Source organism: Aquarana catesbeiana, linkage group LG04, assembly GCF_042186555.1.
Source record: "Aquarana catesbeiana isolate 2022-GZ linkage group LG04, ASM4218655v1, whole genome shotgun sequence".
Lineage (NCBI taxonomy): Eukaryota > Metazoa > Chordata > Amphibia > Anura > Ranidae > Aquarana > Aquarana catesbeiana.
This window is the reverse complement of record NC_133327.1, coordinates 403593284-403615019: the sequence shown is the minus strand read 5'-3', so window position 1 is coordinate 403615019 and position 21736 is coordinate 403593284. Positions and strand designations below refer to the sequence as shown.

The window sequence follows — 21736 nt, the reverse complement described above, 5'->3', positions numbered from 1 at the left end:
TGATACAAAAGATTAAGGCTGTGGGGGGTGAGCTGATGGAGGAATTAAAAAGGTGTTCGTTAGAAGCAGGATAGTTGAAGCCCATAAAAAGCTCTGGTGCAACCAATTACCTTCAAAAGTCACATAATTTGTGAAATGATGTCCACCTGTGTGCAATCTAAGTTTCACATGATCTGTCATTACATATATACACCTTTTTGAAAGGCCCCAGAGGCTGCAACACTTAAGCAAGATGCACCACTAACCAAACACTGCCATGAAGACCAAGGAACTCTCCAAACAAGTAAGGGACAATTTTGTTGAGAAGTACAAGTCAGGGTTAGGTTATAAAAAGATATCCAAATCTTTGATGACCCCTAGGAGCACCATCAAATCTATCATAACCAAATGGAAAGAACATGGCACAACAGCAAACCTGCGAAGAGACGGCCACACACCAAAACTCATGGACTGGGCAAGGAGGGCATTAATCAGAGAGGCAGCACAGAGACCTAAGGTAACCCTGAAGGAGCTGCTAAGTTCCACAGCGGAGACTGGAATATCTGTACATAAGATGACAATAAGCCGTACGCTCCATAGAGTTGGGCTTTATGGCAGAGTGGCCAGAATAAAGCCATTACTTTCAGCAAAAAACAAAATGGTACGTTTTGAGTTTGCGAAAAGGCATGTGGGAGACTCCCAAAATGTATAAAGGAAGGTGCACTGGTCTGATAAAACTAAAATAGAACTTTTTGGCCCTCAAAGAAAACGTCTGGCACAAACCCAACACATTACATCACCCAAAGAACACCATCCCTACAGTGAAACATGGTGGCAACATCATGCTTTTTCAGCAGTTGGGACTGGGAAACTGGCCGGGGTTGAGGGAAAGATGGATGGTGCTAAATACAGGGATATTCTTGAGCAAAACCTGTACCACTCTGTGTTTGATTTGAGGCTAGGACGGAGGTTCACCTTCCAGCAGGACAATGACCCCAAACACACTGCTAAAGCAACACTTGTGTGGTTTAAGGGGAAATATGTAAATATGTTGGAATGGCCTAGTCAAAGCCCAGACCTCAATGCAATAGAAAATCTGTGGTAAGACTTAAAGATTGCTGTTCACAAGCGCAAACCATCCAACTTGAAGGAGCTGGAGCAGTTTTGCAAGGAGGAATGGGCAAAAATCCCAGTGGTAAGATGTGGCAAGCTCATAGAGACTTATCCAAAGTGACTTGGAGCTGTGATAGCCGCAAAAGGTGGCTCTACAAAGTATTGACTTTAGGGGGGTGAATAGTTATGCACATTTACCTTTTCTGTTATTTTGTCCTATTCACAATAAAAAAAAAAAAAAATCTTCAAAGTCGTGGGCATGTTCTGTAAATTAAATGATGCAAATCCTCAAACAATCCATGTTAATTCCAGGTTGTGAGGCAACAAAACAAAAAATGCCAAGGGGGGGATAATTTTTACAAGGCACTGTACATTGACAGTGGGTAACATTTACCTTTTTTGAACTTGGTGGATTTTTCCAATGTAACAGTAATGCCTTAGTGTTAATGTAGTTGCATATGTTTTCTACCTGAAGCAATTTCATCCACCATTTCTGCAGAGTACATAAAAAGCACACCTGCTCCTCACTACCTGCTTGCCCAGAGACAAACACTTGTCAGCACCTAGGTTGATGAAGTTCCTTTTCCAAACATGCAAATACCCAATTATCATTACATATCCATTTTATGAGTACAATTAAAAAAGTTGGAATTGCATCATCATATTTTAATAATGTGAATGTCATTCTATTCTATTTCATTCTATTCTCACTGTTCCTGATGAGGATGTTTTCCTTCTTTAAAGTGATTGAAGTCTCATTTAATTATTGCCTGCCTTGTGCAGGGGTTTTGCACAGGGCAGCCCGGATCCCCCTCTTCTCGGGTCCCTTTTCGCTGCTCCTAGCCCCCCCCCCTTCTGACAAATGCCCCTTAAGCAAGCAGCTTGCTATGGGGGCACCTGAGTCAAGCTGCAGCTGCGTGTATCCATTCAGACTCAGAGCTGCCATTCGGCCTGCCCCTTCTCTCTCGCTCCCGATTGGCTAACTGACTTTGACAGCTGTGGGAGCCAATCAGGAGGGAGAGTCCTGGATGATCAAGGGACTCCTGGACATCGCTGTACAGAAAGGGGGCTCAGGTAAGTATTAGGGGGTACTGGGGAGGCTGCTGCACACAGAAGGCTTTTTTATCCTAATGCATAGAATGCATTAAGATTAAAAAAAAAAAAAACTTCTGCCGTTACAACTCATTTAAGGATTCCTTATTTAAGCTCTGTCATCTTTCCATGGCATCTATGGACATCCAAGATGGCTATCCTCACATTCCCATCTTTCCTGCACATCAATGCTTTGTGGTGGGAGACCAACACTTTCAATTTCTTGCCCTGCCTTTCAGGCTCCCTTCAGCAACAAGAATTTTCACAAAGTTGCTTGCTCCGATCCTGGTCCGACTTGTCCGACATGTCACTGGGTACCTAGATGACCTTCTACTGAAAGACTTCTCAGCCATTGTCTTGTCTGGCAACATCCAAAGGGCGATCCAGCTTCATAGAAAGGTGCTGCTTATGTTTATCCCTCACTTCTGGTGTGGTGTATCTATGGGATCTGAATCCTGTACTTTCAGTGCTTCAAAGTCCTCTCTTTGAACCTATCCAGGACATCCCATTAGAGGATCTCGCTAATAAAGTGGCATTTTTGGGTTGCAATTACCTCCATCGGGCATGTCTTTGAGTTGGTGGCTCTTTTTTTGTAAAGAACCTTTTCTTATCTTGTGGTGCAGAGTCCCAATCATTCCTTCCTCCCCGTGATGGTCTTTCTTTCACCTCTGGGAGGATATTCTCCCCACTTCCCTCTGTCTTGCCCTGAAACACGCCTAGGTATGTGGTTCGAGCAGTTAGCAGTCTACCTAGCTGCAACATCTTCCTTTATAAAAACAACATTTTTTTTGTCCATCCTGAATGTCCAAAAAGGAACACATTGCTTCCCCTTCCATCATAGATGGCCAACTAAAGCAGAAGGCCCAGTATATAAATATGGTTGCTTCCAATGTACAATCTTCCTACATACAACTTACTTCCAACCTAAACATGACAGATCAGAAGTAAAAGGCTGTAAACAGATGCACATCCATTTCAAGATGCAGGAAACACTTGGCACAAATGTGACATCCGTTCTGTTCTGCTCGGATTCCACGTGGGAGATCTGTTCATGAATCCCCTGCTGATTGTAACAGATTCAGCCCATGTGAAAGAGCCCTAAATAAAATCAACTTAATCCATTTTCTGGGAAAATTTGTGAAAATATTTATGGGTAAAAAATTACTATATTTGTATTTCAGAACCCTAGGAGCTCATTAGTAAGATCTAGCTTACTGCTGGTCCCTACTAGCATATCTCAACAGATATGACACAACAAGTGACAAATGTAGTGTAATAAACTATTTACAATGTTTCAACCTGATTCCAACAACCAAGATACTGTATTCATTTGTAACCTTTTGGTTTCTTCTCCCGATATGTCAAACTCTGTAAAATAAAGCTAACTGAGTTTACATAAACAGGTGTAGATCATAAAATTGTTACTCTAAAAACTGTAATATGGATAATGCAATTTAAAGTGCAGCTGGCTTTGCATGCTCTTTCCCCGCTCACCTCCCCTTCCGCCGGGATTTGTGTAAGGGTGGGTGTCAGGAAGGGCATGCCAACAGTCAAGATGGCACCTACAGGCAGTTTCCTGTCCTCGGCACTTCAATTAGAAAAGGTTTGCGAGTACGTTATAACGTGCGTAAGCATCCGCGCCAATGCACACCGCAATACTAAGAGATGTTCGCGCATCGTGATAGAGGCTTCCACCAAATGGACTATTTAAGCTGGCTCCGTACCCAGGATCAGTGCTGTCTTGTCTACAGCGTTCCCCTGTTGACCTGTTACTCTACATCTGAATATAGTTATTGACCCGGCTTGTTCTGACTGCTCCCTGCCTGCACCAACTCCGCCTTGTCCTTGACCCTGCTCCTAACTCTGCATCTGTACATGATCTGCCTGCCTGTGTATGACCTGGCCTGTCTGTGTTCCAGTCACTATGGAACTTCTACGCTGCTAGGATCTGTGCCTGCTCTTCTACCTGCTGCTTTCAAGTGCCAGCCTGTTCCTGTCTACCATTCACCTGCTGTCTTGTGTCATTTCTGCTTGTTGGCGGCCTTCCACTGTTCACTGGGAGATCCCGTCCAGCCCTGCAGCTAGCAAGACTATCAGACACTCATGTGACTCTGCACTCCTGTTCTATCAGGGGCCCCAAGTCAGAGGTGTAAGAGAGGCCTTTCCCTGCATCTCAGGCTCTTCTGCCAGGTACGTGACTGCAGGTCTGTGCAGACTCTTCCCCTGCTCTCCCCCCTGCAGTACGGAATGCAGCCGTTTTTTTTTTTCTCACTGCTGGCTGTGCTGTGGCTTTGTGTTGTCTGCTCACTCTTGCTCTTCCCCCTTCCTCCTGGCAGTGTAGTGTTTTAATCAGATGGAGAAAGAAAAGGAGCCAATGGAAGTCTCAGAGTAAGCTTGCTGGGCAGAAGCTATGGATGATGGGCTTCTTATTTCCTAAAGGGGCGCTGCACCATACTTGCTATTGGAGACTAATGGCTACCTGGTTTAAATTCTCACTAGAGGCTGCACCTAGAGGAGGAGAGCTTCACAGTTTTTCCTGGGCAGTCCAGGGACAAGAGCAGCATGGACAGAGCTGTTGTGAGGGTCTGTGCCTCATATCTGAGGGACTGGAGCCATTAGAGAGGAGCTAGGAGAACCTGTTGCTGTACCTGTTCCCTCACATCAGGGAGAGAGTGCAGACCTGCACCTGAGCCTTCAAGAGCTGCCTTCAGAGACTCAGTTTGAGAGGGAGTCACTGCGTCTTCAGGATTGGATTTGAGAAGTCCTGTCTGTGTGAGAGACTGAGACCTGATCACTGGGAACTGCTGATTGCCAAGCCATTGGGACCAGACTAGCTGCCTACCAGGAAGTGGTGAGTTAAATGACACATTCTACATGCCCACCACCACACACTGTAAGTCCAAGTTGAGAATGCTCCCGCTTAGTAACCCACTATCTCCTGCCATCCAACCACACTCTTAAAGGGACAGTGCACCACCTGAACAAGGTCCTCACCAAAAACAGCCGATGTTAATGTGACAGACCTAGCCGGGAGAGAGACTTTTGGAGGGGACTGAATGCCAGCCTCCTGCAAACCAATGTTCTATTATGTTTGTCTGCCTTGGATCACAGGATGTGTATTGCATTGGAGGGTTTGTATTTGTCTGTCTTTGATCACAGGATGTGTATTGCATTGGAGGGTTTGTGTTTGTCTGCCTTGGATCACAGGATGTGTATTGCATTAGAGGGAGGGGGGATTCTTCCAACAGCTCTCCCTGCGAACACTGTGTACTGATGAGACGTTAAACACACCTGACCTGTGTGTCCATTGTCCTTGGACAGTTTAACCCGCCCTCTTTTCCAAGGGTGGGGGGGAAGAGTCTCTGAGTTATTTTATCTGTTGTTTCCATGTGTTATAATGATGAGTTGATTCCTGCTTGACCCTGAAGACACAGAGCATCTTGTCTCGTTTTTGGGGTGGATTATTTGTATGGGTTCATTGTTCGGCTGATTGAAGTGTTGGGTAGCTGCCTTTGTGTTTGGGTATGGAATGTCCTAAACGACTTTAACCCCTTTCATACTCGGGGTGTCGTTACAGTTAATTACTAGGAGCTAGGTGCTTTCCACCTCCTTCAGTGGTACCCCCATACTAGAAATGTATACACCTGCCCACTGTTGAGATTGTATGCACAAGATCTACATCAGGATCCTTTAGATTTTTCTGAACTGGTTGAGCTTGTTTGGAGATGTAGAAAAGTGAAGCCCTTATGTAGGAGCATTTGTTTCATCTCTTTGTATAACCTGCGGCTAGTCACTTCACTGGTCTATATGTAAGGGTTTACAACAACGTCAAGAGTCATGGCAGAACATAAGACCCATCAGCACCAGTGGCTCCTACAGGAGTAAGGGCTACATAAGCAAGAATTTTTGTCATCTCCCCTGCTCAATCAAGGAACTGCATCAATAACCAAAAAATGTAAATCTTTTTCAGTGATCCATAGTATGAAAATATGAACCTGGTAAATTGCTGTTTTTTGTCAGAAAACAAATTAACAGCATTACTATGCAGTACAATCTGTTTTTTGTGTGGTCCTACCCATATAAATTAAATTGCACAAGATGACTACATAAATGAGAAAAGATGATTAGTATGTGACATTCCTAACAAGCCCCTAGTGAGATGTATAAAAGATTCACCTCTAAGCTTGAATGCTCACTTGTATACACCCCAAGCAGGAGTAAAAACCATATCACTTTGGGCCCAAAAAGCCCAGTTTCTGGGAGATGCCATCATTTCTGATTGCATTTTTACCAGGCAATCCCGTAGACTTTGATTACAGTTAAATGCTTTGGAACAGATCTTGTGCAATTGTCCTTGAACCTGACATTGTATGTTACCAGAGATCTATAGGAATCTGATCCCTCCCCACTGAGTTGCCCAATATTATCAGGGCAAGGATCTGTTTTGCTTCACTACGGGCATGACTTACCAAAATTACTGGGTCACTTGCTGTTATTGTACCAAATAAATTTGGTGTATCTAGGGTTAATCCGTTGATTTATTTTCTCATTCATTTTATTTTCTTATCGTACATCAGGGGACACCTAGCCATAGTAGTTACTATGTGGGTTAATAGGCCACCTTTAGGTGATGGACACTGGCGCGCCCTAAGACAAAAAGTGCACTCCCTATATAACCCTTCCCACTGCTGGTAGTTCCTCAGTTTTTTCGCCAGTGTCTAAGGTGTTGGTCACGAATGAAGATGTGCTGTGCTGGGCTCCACTGGAGCAATCCTTGCTGGGGCTAGCCATGCAGACCAGATCCATTCATAGTGTCTTTTTGGCCAAATTGAATGGTACCCGGGCCTCGTATCTGAAGAAACGAGGTCTTGCCTGTAACACTTCTCTCTTTAGAGAGCTGGACCCCAGGATCCAGTACATTTTGGTAGTAAGGGCATAAAGTTTTACTGGCGGAGGTGCTATTACAGGTCCGTACACCTATACACACGATCGGAAATTCCGACAATGGATTTTGTTGTTGGAAAATTTTATAGCCTGCTCGGGCTGTGTGTGTTGGGAAATCCGATGGAAAATGTGTGATGGAGCCTACACACGGTCGGAATTTCCGACAACAAGGTTCTATCACACATTTTCCGTCGGATAATCCGACTGTGTGTACGGGGCATTAGACATTTTTAAGATTTTCTTATGGATGTCTCCTTTAACTGCTTCAGATCCGGGCCGTTGTAAAATGACGTCAACAGCGCGGATCTAAATTGCCGGGACGACGTCTATTGACGTCGTCCCGTGCATGAGCGGCCTGCGCGCCCCCTGCAGGGCGCGCGCGGCGCGCTCGGTGATCAGCGAGTCTATGAGACTCGCCTGATCACAGATCAGAGTAAGGGGTTGGTCCCGACCCCTTACCACATGATCAGCTGTCGGCCAATGACAGCTGATCATGTGATGTAAACAGAGCCGGTAATCGGCTATTTTTCCTCCTCGCGCTGACAGCGCGAGGAGGAAAAAAAAAACCCGATCACCGGCGGCCGTGATCGGGACATCAGTCCCGATCACGGCGATCTTCTGACACAAGGCAATAGGCAGCAGTGCTGCCTACCAGTGCCCACCAGCGTCACCCATCAGTGCCCACAGTGCCAACAATCAGTGCCACCCATCAGTGCCCACAGTGCTACCCATCAGTGCCCACAGTGCTACCCATCAGTGCCCACAGTGCCACCCATCAGTGCCCACAGTGCCACCCATCAGTGCCCACAGTGCCACCCATCAGTACCACCCATCAGCACCCACATCAGTGCCACCCATCAACACCCACATCAGTGCAACCTATCAGTGCCCATCAGTGTCACCTACCAGTGCCCATCAGTGCCACCCATCAGTGCCCCCCCATCAGTGGTACCTATCCGTGCCACTCATCCGTGCCACCCATTCGTGCCACCCATCCGTGCCACCCATCCGTGCCACCCATCCGTGCCACCCATCCGTGCCACCCATCTGTGCCACCCATCCGTGGCCATCAGTGCCGCCTTATCTGTCCCCATCAGTGCCGCCTTATCTGTCCCCATCAGTGCCGCCTTAACTGTGCCTATCAGTGCCGCCTTAACTGTGCCTATCAGTGCCGCCTTAACTGTGCCCATCAGTGCCGCCTTATCTGTGCCTATCCGTGCCCATCAGTGCAGCCTATCAGTGCCCACCAGTGCCACCTCATCAGCGCATATCAATGAAGGAGAAAAATTACCTGTTTGCAAAATTTTATAACAAACTATTAAACATGAATTTTTTTTTTTTTCAAAAATTTCCATCTTTTTTTGTTTGTTTAGCAAAAAATAAAAATCCCAGATGTGATCAAATACCACCAAAAGAAAGCTCTATTTGTGGGAAAAAAATGATAAAAATTTCATTTGGGTACAGTGTTGTATGACCGCGCAATTGTCATTCAAAGTGTGACAGCGCTGAAAGCTCAAAATTGGTCTGGGCAGGAGGGGGGTTGAAGTGCCCAGTAAGCAAGTTGTTAAATTAGTAAGTGTTATCATTCCTATGTGTCACCACTGGGGGCTGTATTGAGCACTTACGTCTCATGCTTCTCAGAGAGTCACATTGTGTCCAGGAAGCAGCAGTTCTTCCTCCTCCAGCCAACAGCAAGACCTCCGGTAAGCCTGTGGGAGGGGTCCCCTCTCCCCACCAGACGCCCCCATATGTGTGTTTTTTTTTCCCCTCTGCCTCGGGGAAAGAGCGCCAAATTTTGAAAAAAAAAATATATATATATATATATATATATATATATATATATATATATATATATATATATATATACTGGCGAGAACGGCACGCCGCTCGGCGGCTTCCAGCCCCACAACCCCCGATCCTCCGCCAACCTGGTCTCCCTGGGATCCCATAGGATCAGGAGCGCGGGAAAAAGCTTGTTTTAAAGATAGAGGGGAAGGGCCGTAGGCGACGGGGGCGGGGCTTAGTGCAGCGTTGGCGTCCTCCAACGTTCAGCGTGGGAAGGGAGGTTTTAAAAGGCACCATTTGTGCTGTTTCATGCTGCTGGAGGGACACAAAAGCAAAAGTGGTATTAAGAGGTTTGGTGACATAGGCATTCCTTTTGACACATTTACTGCATCAGGCTGAGCATAAATAGCAATGACAGTACTGGACTATTGCTCATGCATTGGATGCATTCCTTCTGGTAGTACCTCTGCTTTGTGCATCGGGCTATAGTCGGAAGTAGGGTGAAAAACACTTCAAAAAAGGGATCTAGAAAGACTACTGCAGTCACACGGAAGCCTAGATCCATCCCAGTAGAGATGGCATCCTCCCCTGAGAGTAATATGGCTGGTCAAAGTGAGCCATCAGGAGGGGCAAGTGTTGCAACTGCTCTTAACGCTACAGCCCCTGTGTATATTACTAAGGCGTTTTTTTTTCTTCAACCATTTTAAGCTTGGAGCAAAAAATTGATGCTTTACGCTCTTCAGCCCCGGAAGATTTTACCCCCTTCCTGACCAGAGCGTTTTTTGCGATTCGGCACTGCTTCGCTTTAACTGACAATTGCGCGGTCCTGCGACGTGGCTCCCAAATAAAATTTACGTCCTTTTTTTCCCACAAATAGAGCTTTCTTTTGGTGGTATTTGATCGCCTCTGCGATTTTTTATTTTTTGCGCTATAAGCAAAATAAAAGCGGCAATTTTGAAAAAAAGCATTATTTTTTACATTTTCCTATAATATCCCCCAAAAATATATAAAAAAAAAAATTTTTCCTCAGTTTAGGCCGATCATATTCTTCTACATATTTTTGGTAAAAAAAAAATCGCAATAAGCGTTTGGTTTGCGCAAAAGTTATAGCGTTTACTAAATAGGGGATAGTTTTATGGCATTTTTATTAATAATTTTTTTTTTACTAGTAATGGCGGCGATCAGCGATTTTTTTTTTTTTTTTTTTAATTGTGACTGCGACGTTATGGTGGGCATGTCGGACATTTTTGATACATTTTTGGGACCATTGTCATTTATACAGTGATCAGTGCGATTAAAAATGCACTGATTACTGTGTAAATGACACTGGCGGTGAAGGGGTTAACCACTAGGGAGTGGGGAGGGGTTAAGTATGTCCTAGGGGAGTGATTACTAACTGTAGGGGGATGGGCTAGCAGTGTCATTACTCTGATCACTGCTCCCGATGACAGGGAGCTGTGATCAGTGACATTTGTCACTAGGCAGAACGGGGAGATGCTGTTTACATCAGCATCTCCCCGTTCCTCCTCTCCGTGAGGCGATCGCGGGTATCCCCGCGGCGATTGAGTCCGCGGGACCTGCGACCCAACTCACAGAGCTCCCAGCCGGCACGCATGCAATGGCACGGCGGGGAATTCAAATGGACGTACCTGTAAGTCCATTTGCCCAGCCGTGCCATGCTGCTGACGTACATCGGCGTGCGCCAGCCGGGAACCGGTTAATTGCATCCCAAAGTGGGACTAAGCGTAGCAGGCCCCCATCCATTGCTCAGGATCCTCATGCTAAGGAGCAAGAGATGACGATTTTCTTTCAAAGGACCGGAAGAGGCTGATGTCTCCTCTTCCAAAGATCCCGATATGGAGATATCGGGTTCGCAGGAAAGGTTGTTCGTACAATCTCTCACTTGGTCCACTCCACATTTTTACTGCCAGTAGCGCAGTCAGTCGATGAGCCCACCTCTGGTTTGGGTTCATTAAAGCCTCCCCAATCTGTTCATTTCTTTTTATCCATTCATGGCTAAGGAAGCTTATGTATCCTGAATGGGAGCACCCAGATAAACAATTTTTTCCTCCGAAAAAATTTTCAATACTTTATCCTATGGAGGAAGTGTTTTATAAGAAATGGGGAATTCCAGCAATTGACGCTGCTGTATCCTCTGTAAATAAAAACCTGGCTTGTCCAGTTGACAATGCTCATTTGCTGAAGGATCCAACGGATAAGAAGTTGGAGTGCCTTTTTAAAAACTATATTTCGCTCGCAGATTCAATCATTCAACCTGCGCTGGCAGCAATTGGAGTATCTCAGTCCTTAAAGGTATTTATAGATGTACTCAGTTATTCCTGATTTGGCTGGAATATCAGAAGCATTGTGTTTTACAGTAGACGCTATGAAAGATTCTATTCTCCAGGCCTCACGGCTCATGCTAGGGCTGGTACATGTGCGTAGAATCCTATGGTTGAAAAATTGGTCAGCCGAAGCGCCATGCAAAAAGCTTTTGGCCAGTTTTGCTTTTCATGGTGAACGGTTGTTTGGAGACGATCTGGATAAGTATATCCAAAGAATTTCTAATGGGAAAAGTTCCCTTTTACCGGTTAAGAAGAAGTTTAAGCATTTTTCTTTTAAACGTACTTCTTCTCCAGTGCCGGGGGCATCAGCCTCTAGGCAGTCACGACGGCCTCCACCATCAGATTCAAGAGGTAAACCTCAGGGTCAGTCCCAGGGTCAAAAGAGGACCTGGGGGAAGAATCCCACAAAACAGAATTCTAAAGCCTCCTTATGAAGGGGTGCCCCCGCTCGCTGCAGTGGGGGGAAGGCTTCTACAGTTTTCAAGGGTCTGGCAGAAACAATGTCAAGACAGATGGGTGGCTAACTCAATTTCTTTAGGTTACAAACTAGAGTTCTGAGAATTCCCATCTCCTCAGACCCATTTTAGATCTCAAAGATCTAAACCAGTTTTTGAATATCCACTCCTTTCGAATGTAGTCAATCCGATCAGTAGTCTCCATCCTACAAGGGGGAGAACTTCTGGCGTCAATCGACATCAAGGATGTTTATCTCCATGTGCCGATTTTCCCGTTCACCAGAAATTTCTATGCTTCGAGGTAGAAAATCTTCATTTTCAGTTTGTAGCTCTACCTTTCGGTCTAGCTACTGCACCTCAAGTGTTTACAAAGGCCCTGGCTCCTCCTTTAGCCAGGTTAAGGGCTTTATGTATAACAATACTAGCTTACTTAGATGATCTACTCTTGATAGATCAGTAGCCCGCCTAAACCAAACTTTGGTCACTGCAGTCAGATATCTGGAAGACCTAGGTTGGATTTTCAACCTAGAGAAAACCTCCTTAAAACCATCAAGGAGATTGCACTTGATTGTACTTGAGGCTGATCAAAGATACAGCTCAGAAGTTTCTGCCCCAGTAAAGGATCAGTTCCATAAAGGAACTGATTCAGTTGGTCAAAACAAAGAAGAATCCTTCTATTCGACTTTGCATGAAATTGTTGGGAAAGATGGTGGCTTCTTTCAAGGCCGTTCCTTATGCGCAGTTTCTTTCAAGACAGCTGCAAAACAGTATCCTGTCAACTTAGAACAAGAAGGTCCAAGCTCTGTACTTCCCAATGCATTTATCCCCCAATGTGCGTCAGAGCCTCAATTGATGGTTGATATCCAAGAATCTTTAAAAAGGGAAATACTTTCTACCAGTTACCTGGAAGGTGGTAACAGATGCCAGCCTTCTGGGCTGGATGAGCAGTCCTGGAAGAAGCGTCTGTCCAAGGGAAATGGTCCAAATCAGAGAGGACCTTGCCCATTAATATTCTAGAGATTCGGGCAGTACGCCTGGCCATGGAGGCTCAGACTATGGAATTGTCCTGTCAGAATCCAATCCGACAATGCCACAGCAGTGGCCTATAGCAATCACCAAGGGGGCACAAGAAGTCGTGCGGCCCAGAGAGAGGTGAATCTTTCTTGGGCAGAAAGCAGCATTCCTTGCCTGTCAGCAATTTTCATTCCAGGGATAGAGAATTGGCAGGCGGACTACTAGAGTCACCAACAATTGTTCCCGGGAGAATGGTCCCTTCATCCTGACATATTTCTGTTAATATGTCAAAAATGGGGAGTTCCGGACGTGGATCCAGACAACAAGATCGACAACTTTGTGTCAAGGATATGGGATCCGATGGCATGTGGAACAAATGCCTTGGTCTTTCCGTGGGATCAGTTTTCACTGATCTATGCGTTCCCTCCTGTTCTGTTGCTTCCGCGTCTTCTTCGCAGGATCAAGCAAGAAGGGAAGGAGGTGATTCTTATGGCCCCAGCATGGCCCAGGAGTTCTTGGTTTGCCGAGATCATAAAAATGGCAGTAGGAGACCCTTGGACCCTACCACTGTGGCCAGACCTTCTCTCGCAAGGTCCGGTATTCCATCCTACCTTACAAACGCTAAATTTAAAGGTTTGGCTATTGAGACCCACATTCTAAAGGACCGTGGGCTGTCGGCTTCAGTAGTTTTCTACTTTGGTTAATGCTAGGAAGCCGGCCTACAGAATCATATACTATAGAGTCTGGAAGGCATATGTCTCCTGGTGTGAATCCAGGGTTGGCACCCCAGAAAATATGTCATAGGTAGGATCCTTGAATTCCTACAGATGGGATTAGAGATGAAGCTGGCCTTGAGTACTATCAAGGGCCAGGTGTCGGTCATATCAGTATTTTTTCAACGTCCACTTGCTTCACACTCTCTGGTTCATAACTTTATTCAGGGGGTAACGCGGATTAATCCCCCCCACTGAACCCATGGGAACTTAAATTTAGTCCCGTCAGCTTAAAAAAAACAGCCTTTTGAGCCAATTCGAGATATTCCCTTGGTCCTCTTGATGAGGAAAATAGTTTTCTTGGTTGCCATATCTTCTGCAAGAAGAGTATCAGAGTTGGCTGCTCTTTCTTGTAAAGAGCCATATTTGATTATTCATAAGGATAAGGTTATATTGCGTCCTCATCCTAAGTTCCTACTGAAGGTAGTATCAGGTTTTCATTTAAACCAGGATATTGTTCTGCCTTCATTTTTTCCAGATCCTCGTTCTGTGGAAGAAAACTCACTACATTCTCTTGATGTGGTGAGAGTGGTCAAGGTCTATTTGAAAGTGACCGCTCAGATTCGTAAAACGGATGTTTTGTTTGTGTTGCCAGACGGTCCTAAAAGAGGACAGGCAGCGTTAAAATCTACTGTTTCTAAATGGATTTGTCAAGTGATTGTTCAAGCTTATGGTTTAAAGAGGAAAATTCCTCCTTTTCATATTAAAGCGCACTCCACCAGGGCTGTTGTTGCCTTATGAGTTTATGTGAAATCTCCATTAATAACTGTAAAATGTTGTAATTATGAATATATTTCATTTAGCTGGCATCTATGAAAGCCGGGCAAAAGGGTTTTAAGAGCAGACAATGTGGGCTGAGGCTTGTATATACAAACAATGGTGAGCCAATTCCATTATATAACACATACTTCAAAGGATCCCATGCTGAGATATGCCATGAAGGGAGTCCAACCCATAATCAATACCTAAGTTCCTGGGGAAATTCAATTAAATCTCCTAAGCCAGAATAGTCACAGGGATTTGCATGAAAGGGGGCTGACTTATGGAGTAAGCCCTCCAATCATGATCCAAGCTAGGCCAACCAATGAGACATCAGCCTGGTTTGATATACTCAGAGCCAAGGGGAGGTAACTCTCTCTGTTGGGGAGACCAGGAACCAGGATGAGACCTTGGTAAGAATGGGTAATTATGGGAAAGGAATGCCCTTTTACTTGTAACTAAATATGTGTGTAGATTACTGTATTAAGGAATATACTCTGTATTCCTTCATGTAAATATTTTATTTCAACCTAATATTTTCTTCCTTGAGGTAAGGCTATAGATATGACTGTATATTAGCTAGACTTTCAACTGCTTCCTAATAAATGTTATTATATTAGAACTTTCACTCTTGGTCATAGAACTCTCATTTAACCCACATCATATCTGTAAGATATGAAAAATCTTAAATATAGGTTTTACAGGGTAACGTAGTGCTTCTTGGGCAGTGCATCACCAAGCCTCTATGGCTCAGATCTGCAAGGCCACAACTTGGTCTTCAGTCCATACATTTACCAGATTCTATCAAGTAAATGTAAAACGTCTTGAGGATATGGCCTTAGGGCGCAGTGTACTGCAGGCTGCAGTATAAGTCCTCTAGTCTCCTAGTGCCCTGCTTTTGTTGTGTTCTCCCTCCCTTCAGTTGCCATTGCTATGGGATATCCCACATAGTAACTACTATGGCTCTGTGTCCCGTGATGTACGATAAGAAAATAGGATTTTTATAACCGCTTCCCTGTAAAATCCTTTTCTTTGAAGTACATCACGGGACACAGAGGTCCCTCCCTTCTTCGGTATACACGTGTATTGCTTTGCTACAAAACTGAGGAACTCCCAGCAGTGGGAGGTGTTATATAGGGAGTGCACTTTTTGTCTTAGGGCGTGCCAGTGTCCATCACCTAAAGGTGGCCTATTAACCCACATAGTAACTACTATGGCTCTGTGTCCCGTGATGTACTTTAAAGAAAAGGATTTTACAGGTAAGCCGTAAAATCCTATTTTTCTGCTTGATACCTGTGTGTTTTGATACGTGTTCCGAGTTTCATCTTAATTTCATTCTTTGATTTCATGGTACACCTGTGGACTTTACAAAGAGTGGGCCACTCAAAACTGTTCTTTTATTTTCCTTTTTTAAAACTATAAATTTTGCAAGAATAAAGAAAGCATTCTGAAAATGATTGTGGATCTAGTGCCACATCACTAACAGATTTGATATTTCCTAGATTGTAAGCTCTAACGAGCAGAGCCCTCTGATTCCTCCTGTATTGCATTGCATTGTATTGTAACTACTGTGTGCCCTCATGATGTAAAGCGCTGCACAAACTGTTGTCACTATATAAATCCTGTATAATCATATTTGTCAGTGCTATTAAGAGTGTTGCACAGACAACACTCTTCGTAATGTGTGGCTCACCATTAAAGTTATATGTACACATTGCAAGTGATGTAGTTACTCAAAAGGACAATATCAATATCATTTTTTTTTTTTTTTTTGCACTAACATTTGGACAAGTTACAGTCTACTTTTCTCATTATAAACACATATATGCAAAGGGGGATAATCCGCCATGGCATTATTTAATGTTTAGTGAAGGCTTTTTGGCTGCACTAGGCAGCCCTAAGCGATATGGATTGATAACCTAGCATCAGGTAGCAAGGGTAGCGCCTGGGTTGATCTGTGTATGAGAGCAGAGCTTTGGAGTTAGATATTAAGTGGACAGTACATATACAGAGTAAAATACAATCACTCTAGCAGCGCTTAGCCAAAAATCGATTCAGCAGAGGAGCCTCAAGCTCCCAGTGATAGAAGTGCATATAAAAGGTAAAAACAGTCAATTCCCATCCACTGTCAATTAACAGTCCATGAACGTTTGCTTGCAGTAAACTTCAAATCACCACCCATAAAGTAATGTGCCTCACTCCCTGCATGCCATCTCACTCACTGCTAATCATTGCCTCTCATCTCTGATTGGCAAAATTTGCTTAATACGCCAAACTCAGCACAGATCAGCAAACTTGTTCCCAGGTACTGCGGCACATCTTCTCGTGATGGAGTCCCGTCTCCCCCCCCCCCCCCAGGCCACCTGATCCCGGCCTCTACGTGATGCTGGTCCCGCCCTCCCCCTCTCTTTGGCTACAGCACACACACCCAATTGGATACAAAAAGGCTACATGAGATCTTTTCACTATAGCAAGTCTAGCAAGAGTCATGACACCAAAAATGTTTTGTTTACCATTGAAATTAAAAATTAGAAAAAAAAATAATAGCATTAGTCAAGTAAAGGCAATTAATTAGCCAAACTATAAGTGTATTTCATAGTGTGTACATTATAACATTTAGCATGTAGATTTCATTTTTATTTTTTTTCCCTCTACATCATGCAGCGCTGGCGCTGGCCGCACTGGCTGTTACATAGTTATTGACATCATGCTGGACATGGCAGAACGGGAAGGTGTGGTAGACATCTATAACTGTGTGAAAGCTTTACGCTCCCGGCGGATTAATATGGTCCAGACAGAGGTAAGTAATAAAAGTTTTGAAAATGTAATGACAATTACTGTATATTATAAAAAAAAAAGCTTTTTGTTTCCTGTAAGCAGAACTGAAGGTTCCCAGTTAGTTTTACATCCTCATCAAGTATTCTTTATCTGCTTGTCTGCTCTCCTTAAAGTTCAATTATACTTTCTCTGCTGTTCTTTGCAGAAGAATAGATTGTTTGCTGCAGTAGATCATTTAATATATATATATATATATATATACACAACACTATATACAACAGTCACAGCGCAAAAAGAGAATGCGCACACCGTAAACACTCAGAGCATGCATGAGCACATCTCACACATTCCAAGCACATACAGGACATGTACTACCTGAAAACATGCATTGCAAATGGAATTTTACTTTTCGAGAACATACAAAATCCTGCACATGATTTTATTTACAATAACACTTAGTAATGTTACGGTAAGCACAGTTAGAAAACCTTGGCTAAATTACTATTTTTGCAATTACTGAAGCGCTGACATTCTTTTTTGCAATGTAATATGTCTATTAATTGAACCTTCTGACAGCCCTTGGCACAGCCATAGTTATGCTGTAATTTCCCGTGTTTATAGAGAGCTTCTGCCAACAATGTACACCAAAACGATCTAAAACACTGCCTAAACCACATTGGTATTGGTGTTTATATTTAATGGAACACACCCTTTTAAAATAGCCATTTAAGAAACAGGCACACTAGTAAAATTTATTTTCATTATATCATCTATAGTACAGTAATTACTTCATTTTCTGTGTTTTTTTACTTAGAGGTTCTTCGGTCTAGAAAAAAAAAAATAGAAAGTCAGCAACAAATCCTGTAGATGCTGACTTTTAAGAACAGGACACTTACCTGTCCAGAGATCCAGCGCTGTCCTCATCCGGGCTAGTTCTTCACTGGCCTTTGGGATTCCGGCCCCATCATCTTAACTGTGGGCAGTTGGCTGTGCTGCTTGCGGCTTCACAGGCGGCTGTCCACTGTGCATGCACGAGCTGCGCTGCGTTTTGTGAATGATCCCGCAGTCTTCTGGGACCTGTGATGCCAAATGTGGCGGGGGGGGGGGGAGAGGACTTAAAGTGCAATTTCCCCTTTTGGGTGAAGTTCCACTTTAACCACTTCGGCACTAGAGCAACTTTATTTTTTTTACAAAAAAATCAGCATCTTTACTTATAAAATCACTTAAAACCATCAGAACATTATACGTTTTCTGAAAGCAGAGGACCTGTAAAATAAAAACATGGTTGTTGCAATTTTTCTATATTGCGTAATATTTGTGCAACCGTTAGTTAACTGCATATTTTCAGGAAAAAATATAATAAAATTTATTTTAGTGCAAACACAATATAATTCCCTTTTTTTTGTAAAATATGAATGATGAGGTTGCATCACATTAATAGATATCAAACATGTCAAGTGTTAAATTGCATGTGTCCGTGATAGCAAGAAAAACTACAGTACACAAAATTCTCCAAGGGCAATACTTGAGAAAAGCCTTTACAGCTCATCAGTTTAGAGTTAACTGTGAGCTCTGGTGCTAGAATTATGCCTGTCTCTCACGTTCACAGAGATACCGCATGTGTGATGCGATCACAGTTTACATACGTGTACGCACCCTGGTCACATGTTCGCATTTTCAGGTGTGTGCAGGGCAGCAGAGGTTACATTAAAAAAAAAGTCATTATTTATTTTTTTTTTTTAATTTAACTTAATTGCTACCCCATGTGATAGCAATGGGCTGGTGACAAGTACTCTTTTTGTTTTTTGGAGACTTTGGGAGATTTCTAGTTTTGTTCCAGGCTGAGAAGATCAAAGATAGATGTTCTTTGGTTTCTTCCCAACCCCCATGTTGAAACCCATTGATGTGGTCCTGGGCTCCCAGTAAGATTGGAAGAGTCTGGGAACGAAGCGGGGTGGGGTGGGGGACAGCACTGTGAAAGTGATCGGCGGCCATACAGCCACCAAATTACTGTACAGCTGGGAGTCGGCTGAAGAAAGGAAACAGAACACAAGCTGATGGGTGCTATTGCAGCAAGTTAAAGCGAATAAATTGCTGAGGACCTGGAAATCCATTATCAAGATAGTTTTGAGATTTAGAAAGTAAAAACATAAATGTGTTCAGTTTTTATGGAAAAAAAGTCATGCTCACAGACATGATCTCCAGACATTTCCTTCTAACATGTAAATACTGCTAAACTACTTGTATGGATAGCCAAAAACCACATGCTTTTTGGTGCATTTAGATTGCAATTTAGACCAGTTATAAAGGATCTCAGTGGTGTTTCACAATTCCTGCTTTTAACTGCCAAGATGCTTCAAGCTACTGTTTAATTCCCATTAGCTTCTTTAGAGGAAAAGCAGTTTGATGCACACAAATGTCCATGGACATAAGGGTTGTAGGATTTTTTTTTTTTTTTTTAAGCTTTGTGATTCGGGTGGACTTTGTGTCCTTTGAAGAAAAAAAAAGCTGAGAAACACTAAAGCCTGGTACACATTAATGTTTTTTTTTGGTTCTCTGTTAGTACTGGTAAGAGCCGCTGTACTAACGATCCAACGTTAGTACAGCGATATCCCCCACTGAGCTGTTGTGTTCTGATGAGGGAATGCCCCCCACCCCCACCAGCTGACATACACACGGGCCTAATGTTGGCCGTTTTTTATTGAACAGCCGATGTCTCCCGACATTCGGCCTGTGTGCACAGGGCTTTAGAAAAATCTGGACAACCTTGTTTAGGATCAATTTTTAGCTCCTTGGGATTTGTTGGCACCTGAGGTCTAATCTGGACACTAAATTGCCAATATACAGTGGGGACGGAAAGTATTCAGACCCCCTTAAAGTTTTCACTCTTTGTTATATTGCAGCCATTTGCTAAAATCATTGAAGTTAATTTTTTTCCTCATTAATGTACATACAGCACCCCACGTTGACAGAAAAACACAGAATTGTTGACATTTTTGCAGATTTATTAAAAAAGAAAAACTGAAATATCACATGGTCCTAAGTATTCAGACCCTTTGCTAAGTATTTAGTAGAAGCACCCTTTTGATCTATTACAGCCATGAGTCTTTTTGGGAAAGATGCAACAAGTTTTTCACACCTGGATTTGGGGATCCTCTGCCATTCCTCCTTGCAGATCCTCTCCAGTTCTGTCAGGATGGATGGTAAACGTTGATGGACAGCCATTTTTAGATCTCTCCAGAGATGCTCAGTTGGGTTTAAGTCAGGGCTCTGGCTGGGCCATTCAAGAACAGTCACGGAGTTGTTGTGAAGCCACTCCTTCGTTATTTTAGCTGTGTGCTTAGGGTCATTGTCTTGTTGGAAGGTAAACCTTTGGCCCAGTCTGAGGTCCTGAGCCCTCTGGAGAAGGTTTTCGTCCAGGATATCCCTGTACTTGGCCGCATTCATCTTTTCCTCGATTGCACCCAGTCTTCCTGTCCCTGCAGCTGAAAAACACCCCCACAGCATGATGTTGCCACCACCATGCTTCACTGTTGGGACAGTATTGGACAGGTGATGAGCAGTGCCTGGTTTTCTCCACACATACTACTTTGAATTAAGGCCAAAAAGTTCTATCTTGGTCTCATCGGACCAGAGAATCTTATTTCTCACCATTTTGGAGTCCTTCAGGTGTTTTTTTTTATTTATTTTTTTTTTAGCAAACTCCATGTGGGCTCTCATGAGTCTTGCACTGAGGAGAGGCTTCTGTCGGGCCACTCTGCCATAAAGCCCCCTGACTGGTGGAGGTGGAGTGATAGTTGAATTTCTACAACTTTCTCCCATCTCCCGACTGCATCTCTGGAGCTCAGCCACAGTGATCTTTGATTTCTTCTTTACCTCTCTCACCAAGGCTTTTCTCCCCTGATAGCTCAGTTTGGCCGGGCGGCCAGCTCTAGGAAGGGTTCTGGTCATCCCAAACGTCTTCCATTTAAGGATTATGGAGGCCACTGTGCTTTTAGGAACCTTAAGTGCAGCAGATTTTTTTTCTAACCTTGGCCAGATCTGTGCCTTGCCACAATTCTGTCTCCGCGCTCTTTAGGCAGTTCCTTTGACCTCACGATTCTCATTTGCTCTGACATGAACTGTGAGCTGAAAGGTCTTATATAGACAGGTGTGTGGCTTTCCTAATCAAGTCCAATCAGTATAATCAAACACAGCTGGACTCAAAATGAAGGTGTAGAACCATCTCAAGGATGATAAAGAAGAAATGGACAGCACCTGAGTTAAATATATGAGTGTCACAGCAAAGGGTCTGAATACTTAGGACCATGTGATATTTCAGTTTTTCTTTTTTAATAAATCTGCAAAAATGTCAACAATTCTGTGTTTTTCTGTCAAAAATGGGTGCTTTGTGTACATTAATGAGGAAAAAAAATGAACTTAAATTATTTTAGCAAATGGCTGCAATATAACAAAGAGTGAAAAATTTAAGGGGGTCTGAATACTTTCTGTCCCCACTGTATATTAAGATCTGTATACAGTTAATTTCTTTTGCAGTTCTTTTACTGTTGTGCAAATCAATAATAGTTACAAGGTCAACACTTTTATATTAGAGAAAGGATATATTGTACATGGTTTAAACAAAATGCAGACGCGTTCACCAGTGTGATCATTTTTATATTGTCATATGTCAAATCATATTCATTCAGCAAGTAAAGAA

General features: G+C 43.5%; 1 protein-coding gene across 16 annotated transcripts in view; it reads left to right on the top strand.

Annotated features, from left to right (window-relative positions):
- The window catches only part of PTPRK (protein tyrosine phosphatase receptor type K), a 674681-nt gene that overhangs the window by 614303 nt on the left and 38642 nt on the right, over nucleotides 1-21736 (top strand). For all 16 annotated transcript variants that reach the window (XM_073627229.1, XM_073627239.1, XM_073627238.1 and 13 more), the window contains one exon: nucleotides 16924-17059. In XM_073627229.1, the coding sequence (XP_073483330.1) occupies nucleotides 16924-17059 (136 nt within the window). The remainder of the gene's footprint in view (nucleotides 1-16923; nucleotides 17060-21736) is intronic.